Raw genomic sequence first — 12,528 nt, 5'->3', positions numbered from 1 at the left:
CAATAACTTTAAAGAAGAAGAAAAACAGCTGTTGGTGATGTCACTTCCCTTTCCCCTGTTTAAGGATGGACGGATTGTGCAAATTCTGCTGAAGCTCTAGTTCACTAACTGCATAGAGGTCTAACAGTCGACCCCATGAAAGGTTAAGGAGTTAGTTGCTAGTGTTAGTGCTTAGAGGCTATGGCTGCGTCTGAAACCATCAAATTGTAGCCTCTAAGCACTAACACAGGAGCATATAATTTGATGGTTTCAGACACAGCCTAGGTACCTTGCCTTGGTCTGAAGTGGGCGTGGTCAGGCAGCCACATCATCACTCGCTGCCCAAGTGCTGTTAAATGTTCAAGTCGTCTGGAGGCATGTGGCTAATATACCAAGGATGCGCAAGCCAAAATTACCCATAATACACCACAGCTCTCAAGAAAACAAGAAAGAAAAGAAGGTGGTGCTGACTTGAGTGACTTGTTAAAGCCTTTTCCACTTTTTAACAGAAAAAAATACCTACTTTCACTAGTTTAATGGCTCTGCAGCCAGTGTTCATGCCAATAATTTATTTTGCTACCTTGAAATGTATATAATTTGATTCAAACATTAAGGCAAACGTCATTGCTTCATGGAGCAAAAGTTTATTTTCTGAAGTTTTAGTCCCCCTTTCGAGTTATATTTTGCATTTTCTGATCGGTTTCATTGTCTCTGACTACTGTTTATATATTTTTAGTTGGTAAAAATATAATTACTTTCACCCCCCAGCCCTTAAGAACCCCCATTTTAAGCAGACCCTCTCCTCTCCCCTGGATGAAACACAACTTCCTTTTTTATTTTGTGATGTCACTTCCTTTCCCTCTGAAGTGTGTTCCATTAGCAGCTCTTTTTGGGCCAAGGCAGGACACTTGCCTTGGACTGGAAGGAAGTGAATTTGGAGGCAGTGCCTTCAACACCAAGGCAAGGCAAGGTACCTAGGCTTTAAGAAACAGCCGTCCGCTAAAAATCAGATACTTGTGCTTCTTCTCAGACGCCTCCTCCTTCTCGAGTCCTGACTGGGACCAGTGCAGCTCACCGTACACCCCGGCGTCGCCCCACGTTTAATTTCCACATTGTTATTTTCAACATCCGCCGAATTTGAAACAAAGCCATTTTCCGAACTCGAAATGGACCCGGTGCTTTTGCTGGTGTACTCGTAAAGCGTCTTCCTGAACGCGCTCCTCGTGTTCTTATCCTTTTTGAACAGGATCACGTAGCATTTGGGGAAAAAGTGGCAGCTAAGAATCCCGTAATTCGAGATCAAGATCACGACCATCTCGACGGCGGGGAGGTAGACTCCGGATGTGGTCACGTAGATCGGGATGAAAAGCAGCCAGGAGATGAGATAGAGCAGCATGCTGAACGTGATGAACCTCGCTTCGTTGTACTGCTGCGGGAGTTTGCGGCATTTGAACGCGCACACGAAGCAAACGAAAGCTAGCAGCGCGATGTAGCCTAGCATGACGCCGAACGCGATGTAGGACCCCTCGTGGCAATCCTGAAGCAAAGTGGTGGATTTGTTGATGACGCGATTGAAGGGGCTTTTCAAAACGAGCCAGGAGATGCACGTAGCGACCTGGACGGCGACGCAAGCGCTAACGATAACGTACGGTTGGTAGAGTTTGCGCAGCGGGTCTTGTAGCGCCGGGTTGAACTGGAAGGCGAGGAGGATTTGGAGGGATTTCACGAGAATGCAGGAGACGCAGACGGTGAAGCTAATGCCGAAAAGCACCTGTCTGGCCTTGCACTGGAGGCTGTTGGGTCGTCCGACGAATAGCATGGCGCTAACGAAGCTAACGATGAGGGAGTAGAGGATGACTTGGCTCAAGGGGCCCCCGGCGGCTCGGACCACCGGGGTTTCACGCCAGTGGAGGAACAGCGCGGACGTGAGGAGCGCGAGTACGATTCCCAGAGCGGAGAGGACCAGAAGGACAATGGCGAAAGCATTGTTCCAGCAGAAGAAGACCTCCTGTTTGGGGATGCAGGCCGCGCTGCCCCCTGGTGCCCATTCACCGTCTGTGTCGCAGCTCAGGCACTGATCCATGTCTGAAAGAGGAGAGTCAGAGATTTATTTTGCTGAATTAATTGTATTTACGGATTTTATAATTGGCTTTTTGCATGATGTGGCTACGCTAATCCAGATAACTGAAGTTGTGAGGGATGAATTTGATGAGTTATAAAATTAAAATAGTGCCGCAAATATCCAGCCTGGGAATCCCCATGCTTCTGTGTGCGCTCGAATCATTTTGAACTGCACAGCAGCCTGGGGACCATGGCCGAAATCTTTGCATGGATTTGGGGACCGATCACAGAACGAGGAGGGACGGCAAGACAATGACGCGCTATTCGACATACGGAAGCTTGTAGTTTGTTGATGGATTAACATTATAAATTAACTGACCCTTAAACCTGAAGATGTATATATAGACTTTTACTTATTTTATTATTATTTCTTTGAGTTGATGTTGTAGATTTTTTCATGTTTATTTTTTACACTTGCCTTAATATTGCACTGTTTTATGCAATTTTCTTCTACTCAACCGAATGTGCCTTGACATGCTGTGAACTGTTATGTGCCTTACAGTTTGTAATTGTTGAATAAAAAATAAAAAATAAAAAAAATTAAGTTTGTTGATGGATTAAAAAATATATATTTACGGATCCAACATGACAGCAGCAGACGAAACGTCATCTTTCGATCAAGCTTTAGACCGTGTTCTAAACACTTCAGCTCTAAAGCTTACAGCAGGTATCTCTCCTACCAGAAAATCAATTGGTGGTCCTGTTGTGAAGTTTAGTCAGCTAAGCTGGTAACCACCCGGGTCGCCTGCTGGGCCTCTGACTAAACCAGGTAGAAAGACCGGTTTCTTCCTGTACTCCAGATGAGGCCCTCGCATGCCCTCTCCATGTTTTTTCTTGCTTGGTTGAATTCTTGGTTAAATAATTGAGGCGCCTCTCACCCGTGTGGTTGGAGTAGTAGTTCTCTGTACAGTTGATGCATTCGTAGCAGCACGTGTGTTGCCCTTCTGCGGTTTTCTTAAACTGACCAGGCTCGCAGCTGTTCGAACACCTGGACACTATGTTCTATCATGAAAGAGACACACAAAGATCAGCCATTACATTACGACCACAGCCAAGGGAAGCGACAAACACAGATCGCAAACACTTAGCAAGAGCCTGGATTTAAGGTTTTTTTAAAGGATAGTATAGAGTTTTATAATTAAAACGGAATTAATACTATTGTGTGAATAACCTATAAGTACCTTCAGCAGTCTGAGGGGGTTGTTGGCTCCAGGGTTCTTGGAGGTAAAGCTGCGGTTGTGCGGGTGATATTCGGCCACAGTCTCGTGGATGTTTCCTCCGTCCCGGATCCCCCACATGCACACGTCGTAGCCCAGATTGATGTCTCCTCTTTGGTCGAATCTGTACCACTTCCCTCCCAACTCAAACTCCTCCATCCACAAGGCTCTCAGCAACTGGACACAGAAAACACTGCTTAACATGGTCAATTATTTGAAAGGTTTTACTCAAAATGTGGTTTATTAATAACTACATGGTAAATAAATAAGGTAGAGATTGAAAATAGGGCTGGGCAATATTGACACAAATGAATGGCTCAATATTTTTGGGGACTTTCACAATGATGAAGTGATATTTTTGCAAGAAATATGCAAAAATATACTGGCAAACATCTTAATTTACACTGCTTTATCGCTCAATAAGATAACTGTCCTGAACACTGAACAGACAATTTTTTATTTTTTTTTAGAATTTTCCCCCAATTATTTTATTTTTTTACTTTTTTTTCCCACTTCGTCCACTCCAATTTTCCCCCCACATTTCTTGATATTGAAGAGAAATTCAGTATTGTAAATTTGCATTTTTTCTGCACAACAATATCGCTATCATCTCCTGTAGACGATATATTGCCCACCTCTAATTGAAAATTACAAGAATTAAAAGTACAGTATATGTGTAGTATGGTTTTATCATGGAAGGCACTTTAAAATAGCTTCATTTGTTTCATTTAATTCAATCAGACTTGGAGTTGCCAGATCCAATGGATAAAACCAGTATGCAGTGACACAGCTACAAACATCTGCGCCCACAGACCCTCCTCCTCCTATAACCAGTCATTCCCTCAGCCCTGTCCTGAAGTCAATACCTGCCATGGTTGGACGGCCCCCGGGGTCCTACAGTCCTGCTCCTGGCACAGTTTGACGGCAGCGTGAGCGATGGCTCTCACTGCCATCTCCACACTGAACACTGCGTCTGTGTGGAGCTCCTGCCTCAGGATCCGGCCCAAAACGTCCCCTGGAGAGGACGGGGTTAACACATCATTATGTAAATGTAATTAATGCCATAAAAGAAACATGTTTAAAGACAAGGTTTCCTTTTCTTGTTCTTAAATTAGTGCATAGCCTTTCCTTTATTTGCAGATTTTATTGTCGCTTTTAGAGAAATGTGCAGAGGTAGTAAAGTAGCCAGTATATTTACTCATGTACAAGTAACTAGTAGTGACCAAAATAAGTTAGAGTAAAAAAAGGAACCTGGGGAAAATGTTATGTGAGTGCTGTGAGTGCTGAGGAACTGTTTGAGCGTAAAAGTCTGTTTTACAATTCAGCAGCAGTGACATAAATTATGAGAAACAAAAGATTAAATTATGTGAAATCCTAGTGTTTTCAAAGTAAATGAGAAAAACTATATATATAAAAAAAAATAAGAAAATTTTCCAAGTAAACCTACTACATTTATTTAATGCGTCAAAATTAAGTTTTTGCCACTTAAAGGCAAGGCAAGGCAAGGCAAGTTTATTTGTAGAGCACAATTCATACACAAGGCAATTCAAAGTGCTTCACAGTTGCATAAATATAAGAAAACAAATACAATCAATAAAACATCAACATAGAATTAATCAATTACAGTAAGAGGCAAGAGTGTAGATAAAATACTTTCAGTTATATGCATTTTTAAGTCTTGTTTTGATTCGCTCTGTCTTGAGCACTATTTTTAAGTCTTGTTTTGACTCGCTCTGTCTTGAGCACTATTTCGCTCTGTCTTGAGCACTATTTTTAAGTCTTGTTTTGACTTGCTCTGTCTTGAGCACTATTTCGCTCTGTCTTGAGCACTATTTTTAAGTCTTGTTTTGACTCGCTCTGTCTTGAGCACTATTTCGCTCTCTGTCTTGAGCACTATTTTTAAGTCGTGTTTGGACTCGCTCTGTCTTGAGCACTATTTTTAAGTCTTGTTTTGACTCGCTCTGTCTTGAGCACCATTTTTAAGTCTTGTTTTGACTCGCTCTGTCTTGAGCACTATTTCGCTCTGTCTTGAGCTCTATTTTTAATTCTTGTTGTGACTCGCTCTGTCTTGAGCACCATTTTTAAGTCTTGTTTTGACTCGCTCTGTCTTGAGCACTATTTCGCTCTGTCTTGAGCACTATTTCGCTCTGTCTTGAGCACTTTAAAAGTTTTAATCACTGTAGAATGAGTACTGTAACTAATAATTTTATTCAAGAGTAAAGATTATAATATTACTTAAAGAGACTAGATGAGGGGTTGGTCATTTTATTCTCACTACTGCCACCTCAGGTCAAACGTGTAACTGCAGCTTCTATATTAAAGGGGCTAGATGCAAGTTAGCCATTTTATACTCACTACTGCCACCTCAGGTCAAACGTGTAGCTGCAGCTTCTATATTAACTCGTGCATGAAAGCAATTTGGACATGAAGTGACACCTCTTTGAGTGACAGTGCAGGATTTTAGAGGAAGTTGTGGTGAACAGGTCTGAGCTCATTCTACACATTAGGACATGGCTGGAACATGTAGGGGGAGGAAATTACTTAGTTTAACATTTTTAAACTCCCTATAGTTTAAGTACATGTAAAAAAGTACCATATGGTAAAAAAAATTCTAAGAACAATTATTTAAAAAAGTTACTCAAGTTCACGTACTTCTTGATATCATGAACAATTGTCATAATTGTTCATAATGAACATGTAAGGCTCCAAAAGGCCCCCAGGATCTGTTCGGAAACTGAACCCTAAACCTTCTCGCTGTAAGGTGAAAGTACTAACCCCTGAGCCATCAAACTCTTATTTGGTCAAATAAATGTATGTCATGAAATGCTTGTATATGTAGCAATAATCACAACATTAAATGTAACATCACTACCTTCTTCTCCTTTCAACCTCCCGTAAAACCTCTTCAGCTCTGGGCTGCCGTCGGTGTCCTCCCTCTCCCCAGACGCCTCCTCCACTCTGGACAGGAACCTGCTGAACCTCTCAGTGTTTCCCATTTTGAAGTGAAACCCGATCACGTGGCCGATCCCCTCAGCCTCGTTCAGGTTCATGGACGACCAGCTGTCACTCGCGATCCACACTCTCCTCACGGCGTGGACGCTGTCGCCCGCCGCTAACGCCTGCCTCCTCAGCTCAGCGAAAAGGTACCTCATCAGAGTCGGCTTGGCAAAAGAAACGATGACCTTCACTTTCGGGTTGTTGTAGATGGTCACGGCCGCCTGGCGGATCTCGTCGTGGATGTTCTGGTGGGCGATCGATCCGGGGAGGATGGACTTGAAGGCCACACAGATGCGGTTCTCAGCGGTTTGTGACAGAAAGCTGTCAAGGGCCGAGCGCCCGTAGTCTCCGTCTGTGGTGACCATTCCCACCCAGCTCCAGTGGAACAGGGAGAGGAGGCGCACCATGGCCCCCGTCTGGTGCAGGTCATTGGGGATGGTGCGCAAGAAGGCGGGAAAACGAGACTTGTCGCTCAAAATGGCGGCGGTGGAGGAGTAGCTGATCTGAAAAAGAAGAGGAAAGGTTTAAAATGGGGGAAAGTCTGAGAATACCACACTTTTAAATGTAATCGTTGTGTGATATTCATTTATTGATTCCTAATTAAGTTATCCAATTGTGCTTGATTCAAATTCAAAAAGTAATATTTGCCAATTGAACACCCTGATAGTGGAGTAGATACGTCCATCCACCAGTTGTGATTTTCTTCTGGTGTTTCAGCTGTTCTAACTAACTGAATAATTCTAGTATATTATACACTCCAGCTATACATACAGACAATTGTAATAATATTCCTCAGAACGACCCATGATATTTAGGTGTATATTTTGAACATAACACTAGAAAATCTATAAAGCCCAAAGCACTGACCTGGGGGATCATTTTGAGGGTGAGTTGTCGGGCGATGGCGATGGACATTTCCGAGTGAGCGGCTCCGATCAACGCCATAACGGGCTGCCTCCTCTCTGTGGGAACAACACACACAAATACTCTTACTGCAAATATATTCAATTCAAATATTGTTTTTAATAATTGTAAAGTTTGTAAATATAACCTGTTGATTACCTGTGTCCTGGTGCTCAGACGCAGTCGTATTTACAGCAGTAGTATTTGCAGCAGTAGTATTTTGAGGACAGTGCGTTCCCTCTCGTGTGAACTCCTCCGTGGCTCTGAGCGCTGTGCCCACGTCCGAGCAGGAGTCCTGGATCCACAGCCCCAGAGTCAGGTTCGCGTTCACCATCAGAGGAGCGGCATTCACGGCCTGCACGGCGCAGATCACGGCCAGGGCGCGCACCACGCTGCGCTCCTGCAGCCTGCACGGCAAAACTGCACTTTAAAACATGGGAGGAGGCGTCTGGGGAGGGGAGGTCTGCTGCTACAGAACTATCCACTATCCTTTTAATACTTCCTCCAGTGTCGGGGAGAAATTAAATTATTAATTTAGTGAATACTTGCCTTAAAGTGCTTTTGTAACATATTTTTTCAATACTTTGCCCATGTTACGGCCTTCGGCCACCCGCTCCGCCATTTTGGCCATATCCCCTTTTTGTTGTCATAATGTGTGCTGAACCCTTGTTGGTATTTCAATGTGACTGTGGAAGTCCTCGACAGCCATTGGTGGACTGTCTCTGAGCCTGGTTCCTGACTGGATAATGGTCCTACTGCTTCCCTGGCCTGTGATTGGTGCGCCGCCCCAGAGTCAGGCCAACCCTGGGCTCCCACCTGAACGGCCACACCCTTAAAGGACCTGCCAACCTGCCATTCAGGGCTGGTGGGATTTGATGTGAACAGCATGCCACTTTGCTCTGTGTTTTTGAATGTGTTGTAAAGACACTCGTAGTCTAGTCCTTAAGACTTAGTTGGAGACTGGTTTTGTTTTTTTGTACTTCGTTTGTTTATTAGTTTGAGCTTTGTTTTGGAACCCGTATGAAACCTTTGTTCAGTTTACCTTTGCATTCCTTTTTAAATAAATTATAACTTTAGTTTTACCATTTCACATCTTGGTTTTGTTACTTCCCCTTCACCCTAGCTGAGCTGGGTCGTAACAGCCCAACTTCAAATGAATTCATAAACATTCACTTGTTACATTGTCTGTAATGAACTTATTTACCACTAATCGATCTTTTGAAGACATGTGATGAGCAGTTGCAGGTGGAGGTCGCCACATTGAGGACAAGTCATTTGAAACCTGTCAATTTCACACTGATTGATTGGTGATTGATAAGACAATGTCCCATGGATTCCATGTGACCACAGACTGAAAGGTCTGCTATTAGCTGCTGAAGCCTAATAGGATTTGGTGGCCGGCTCCAAATGTTCTTGGGTCCGATGGACTTTCTGTTGAACCTTTTTGCACCACAGTGTTGAACACGACCGTCACTTTGACCTCCACGTGTATGTTTTAACACACACTGTATGGTTCTTCTAAATATATGATCTGGCTCCAAAAATCCAGCCAAATTGCTAGCATGAACAAGCTTTGTTATCCCATGTGGAATGCCATGAGGGAAGCCATTCTTACTTAGTCCATCGCTATTCTACAATCTGTAGAATAGACTGTATGGCGTCGCCGTATGTGATGTTATGTGACGTTATGAAAGACACAGACTTATAAAAGTGCTTGCACCAGAAGCACCAGAAGCACATCACAGCACACCACGCTCCGGGAGGGGGGCATTAGTGTAATAAAACGTCCATTTAAAATGCTTCTTTCTTCAGTGTTTGACCTGTTCTTTTTTATAATATATGCAATTTGAAGCTTAAATCTATAATGATTCAATAGAACTGCAATGTATTCCTTTGATATCAGGAAGTATAGTCTTCATACCTTTAAATGAAGCTGTCTGTACCTGAATACATGTGTGACGTTACTCCCCAACACTGAGTTCCTCCTATGGCTATGGCTGCTACTCCTGTCTATCACCATGGAGCAGCTATGTTATTAACTGAGGGAGGAGGTAAATCTGAACCTAACACCTGTTTTCCTGTATTCTGGTGCATTCTTCATAAGTCGGTACATCTATGGATCTATTCCTGTTCAAATCCTAATGACTCTCCCGGATTAAAGGTAAAACATAAGCATAATGATTCAAAATTATTGTCATAGCCTGAAAATCAATCACTTAAATCACAACACACAGGTGAAAGACACAAGCTGTGAGTGAAACCGACTGTACATCCTCAGGTCATACTTTTTTTTTTTGGGACCGTCTTGTTTAAAGTTACTGCCTCCGAGCTGTGACCTGCCACGGCTTCACCCGGACTGAGCGCGACACATCTATTTTTAGCACCGCTCGAGGAAACGCAACTATCTTCCTTTAGCTCATTGTTCAGTGACATTACGATGACAGACAGGTGACATGAATCATCAGCAACTACTACGAAAAACAACAGTCTCATGACGCTCACTCGCCTGACACACTGTGGGATGTTGGGGGCGAAGGAGGCGTTTCTCTCCACGTCTTCATGAAGAGGGAAAAGGCCTCCGATCATGATGTCGCCGGGGAGCACAGCCTGAAGCCTCACCGCAGCGCTCACACCTGTGCATACAACAAATGTGGAAAAAATTGAAATGGAAAGTATTTTTTTCTGCCCATTTGTAGTTTGTTCAGGGCAATTATCTTTTTGAGTGACAAAGGGGGTTACCCGCCTTAACCCTAGAACAAATACATTATGTGATTTTCATTATGCTGCGTTTACAGTATCTGAGTGTCCTGGATCTCTGGGTAGATTCAGCATTGTCTTTGACATCTTTGATGGCCTGGGTGTTTTCTTAATCCAAAACACACTTTTTCCTACAGGCACATGTTTGGGTTATAGAAGGAAGGGTAGGGTTAGTGTATTTAATCAGGCAATCTTGCCCCTTTCAAGGTTGACATTCAGGACTGCCACATTTATTTTGTGACTTCAGCTACAGCTTTGCTCCTGTCACAGAGTCGGTGTCTCAGGCCTCACAGTAAGTGAGCAACACATAGTTATTTTTGTCAGCTGGTCATTTATACCCATTCAAGATATGACATATTTAGTTTTTCTCTCCTGTGGCTGTTTGTGCCGAGGACACTGAGCCTGAACCAGCGAAGTCTCACAGATCCCAGGAATGGGTCGACCAAAAACCAAGTTTCCATCTACATTATTTTATTTATTTATTTATTTTTTCCAGTAATTTTGGAGCATTTTCTCCTCACGTGATGCTTTTCTTTCATTTTATTAGACATGTCGCAGTTTAATATAAAAGAACACGACTCACATGTATTGTCCTGTTTTGATAGATTTTGATGAAGCACTTTTTATAGGGTGTATTTTCTCGTGTAAAAATCACCCGGCGTTAGTGATGGTGTTTTTGAGCGATAGTGTTCTAGGGTTAAAAGAGCACATTTTCTCCGGTTTGGCTTTACCCAAATCTAAAAGTTTCTTACAGCCTATAGGCCAGTCCCTCATTTGAAAGCTAAGACCAGCAAAACTTATCAAAATTGATCTTTTTCCTCGCTTTGTTGCTGTGTAGACACTTTTTTGTTGCATTTTCATTTCGTTTTGGTAAATTTTGACTTGCCTTTTCTTCCGTGTTTTTGTCGCTTCTTTGTTGCTCTTTTGTGTCTTTTCTTTTTGGTGCATTTTCATCCTGTTTTTCAACTCTTTTTTATTGCACAGCATACTTCTGCATGTTTCTGATGGTTTGGAAAAATAATATTGCCTCATCTTCTTATGTAGAAATCTCAGCCCTGATCAGGAGTGTTTATCACATTGGCTAAAACACATTTTTGCAGACTTAATTGAGAAAGTTAAATTTAAAGCAGTTAATCAGACAAAAACTATGATCTCCAGATATGTTCAACTTCCTTGAGAAAGAAATAAAGACACACAGTTTGAAAGAGCCTCATATCATTTCAATTCACTGAGTAAAAACTTTGACAGGCTGGACACTGCAGATCAGCACAGAGGGAGAGGTCTCTTATAGTTTAACACAAACATTAAAGATTCACATTTCTTTATTTCCTCACCTCTGAACAGCAGCAGCAGAGTCACAGTCACGGGACATTTCATTTTCCTCCAGGCTTTTCTCTTCTGTCGCCTCTTTGTCCTCGTCTGAGCCTCGTCCGTCTTTGTCCCAAAAACACACTCAGCTGAAGGATTTAAGACACCGAGAAATACTTCTGTCATCAGCTCCAAACACGGCCCCGCCCCCACAGACTAAACCAGGACTAAGCCAGGTCTAAACAGGAGAGCTAAAGCAGCATTAATCCAGGTCTAAACCAGGACTAAACCAGGACTAAGCGAGGTCTAAACAGGAGGGCTAAAGCTGCATTAAGTCAGGTCTAAGCCAGGTCTAAACCAGGACTAAACCAGGACTAAACCAGGACTAAGCCAGGTCTAAACAGGAGGGCTAAAGCAGCATTAAGTCAGGTCTAAGCCAGGTCTAAACCAGGACTAAGCCAAGTCTAAAGCAGTATTAAGCCAGGTGTAAACCAGGACTAAAGCAGCATTAAACCAGGTCTAAACCAGGACTAAACCAGGACTAAGCCAAGTCTAAAGCAGTATTAAGCCAGGTGTAAACCAGGACTAAAGCAGCATTAAACCAGGTGTAAACCAGGACTTAAAGCAGCATTAAACCAGGTGTAAACCAGGACTAAAGCAGCATTAAGCCAGGTGTAAACCAGGACTAAACCAGCATTAAGCCAAGTCTAAACCAGGACTAAAGCAGTATTTAAGACAGGTCTAAACCAGAACTAAAGCAGCATTAAGCCAGGTGTAAACCAGGACTAAAGCAGTATTTAAGCCAGGCGTAAACCAGGACTAAAGCAGCATTAAGCCAGGTGTAAACCCGGACTAAACCAGCATTAAACCAGGTCTAAACAAGGACTAAACCAGCATTAAGCCAGGTCTAAACAGGGCTAAAGCAGCATTAAGCCAGGTCTAAACAAGGACTAAACCAGCATTAAGCCAGGTCTAAACAGGGCTAAAGCAGCATTAAGCCAGGTCTAAACCAGGTCTAAACCAGGACTAAAACAGGTCTAAACCGGAGGACTAAACCGGGATTAAGACAGGTCTAAACCGGGACTAAACCAGGATTAAGACAGGTCTAAACCGGAGGACTAAATCGGGACTAAACAAGGACTAGACCAGGATTAGGCAATTAACCAAGGTTAAATAGAACTAAACCAAGTCAAAACCAGGTCAAAACCAGGACTAAACCAGAATTAAATCAGGTCTAGACCGGAGG

The 12,528-nt window shown here is 43.0% G+C and overlaps 1 protein-coding gene across 1 annotated transcript; it reads right to left on the bottom strand.

Annotated features, from left to right (window-relative positions):
• Positions 1–985: 985 nt before the first annotated feature.
• Positions 986–11,351, bottom strand: gprc6a (G protein-coupled receptor, class C, group 6, member A; the record flags this gene model as incomplete). Its single annotated transcript, XM_079561632.1, has 9 exons — positions 986–2,064; positions 2,979–3,102; positions 3,282–3,494; positions 4,184–4,332; positions 6,190–6,817; positions 7,182–7,276; positions 7,377–7,624; positions 9,724–9,850; positions 11,309–11,351. The coding sequence occupies 9 exons, from the start codon at positions 11,349–11,351 to the stop codon at positions 986–988; spliced, it is 2,706 nt and encodes a 901-aa protein (XP_079417758.1).
• Between the last annotated feature and the right edge of the window lie 1,177 nt (positions 11,352–12,528).

The sequence above is a fragment of the Gobius niger genome (assembly GCF_951799975.1).
Source record: "Gobius niger genome assembly, chromosome: 8".
Classification (NCBI taxonomy): Eukaryota; Metazoa; Chordata; class Actinopteri; order Gobiiformes; family Gobiidae; genus Gobius; species Gobius niger.
The sequence above is the reverse complement of the archived record's forward strand: the minus strand, read 5'-3'. Positions and strand labels throughout refer to the sequence as shown.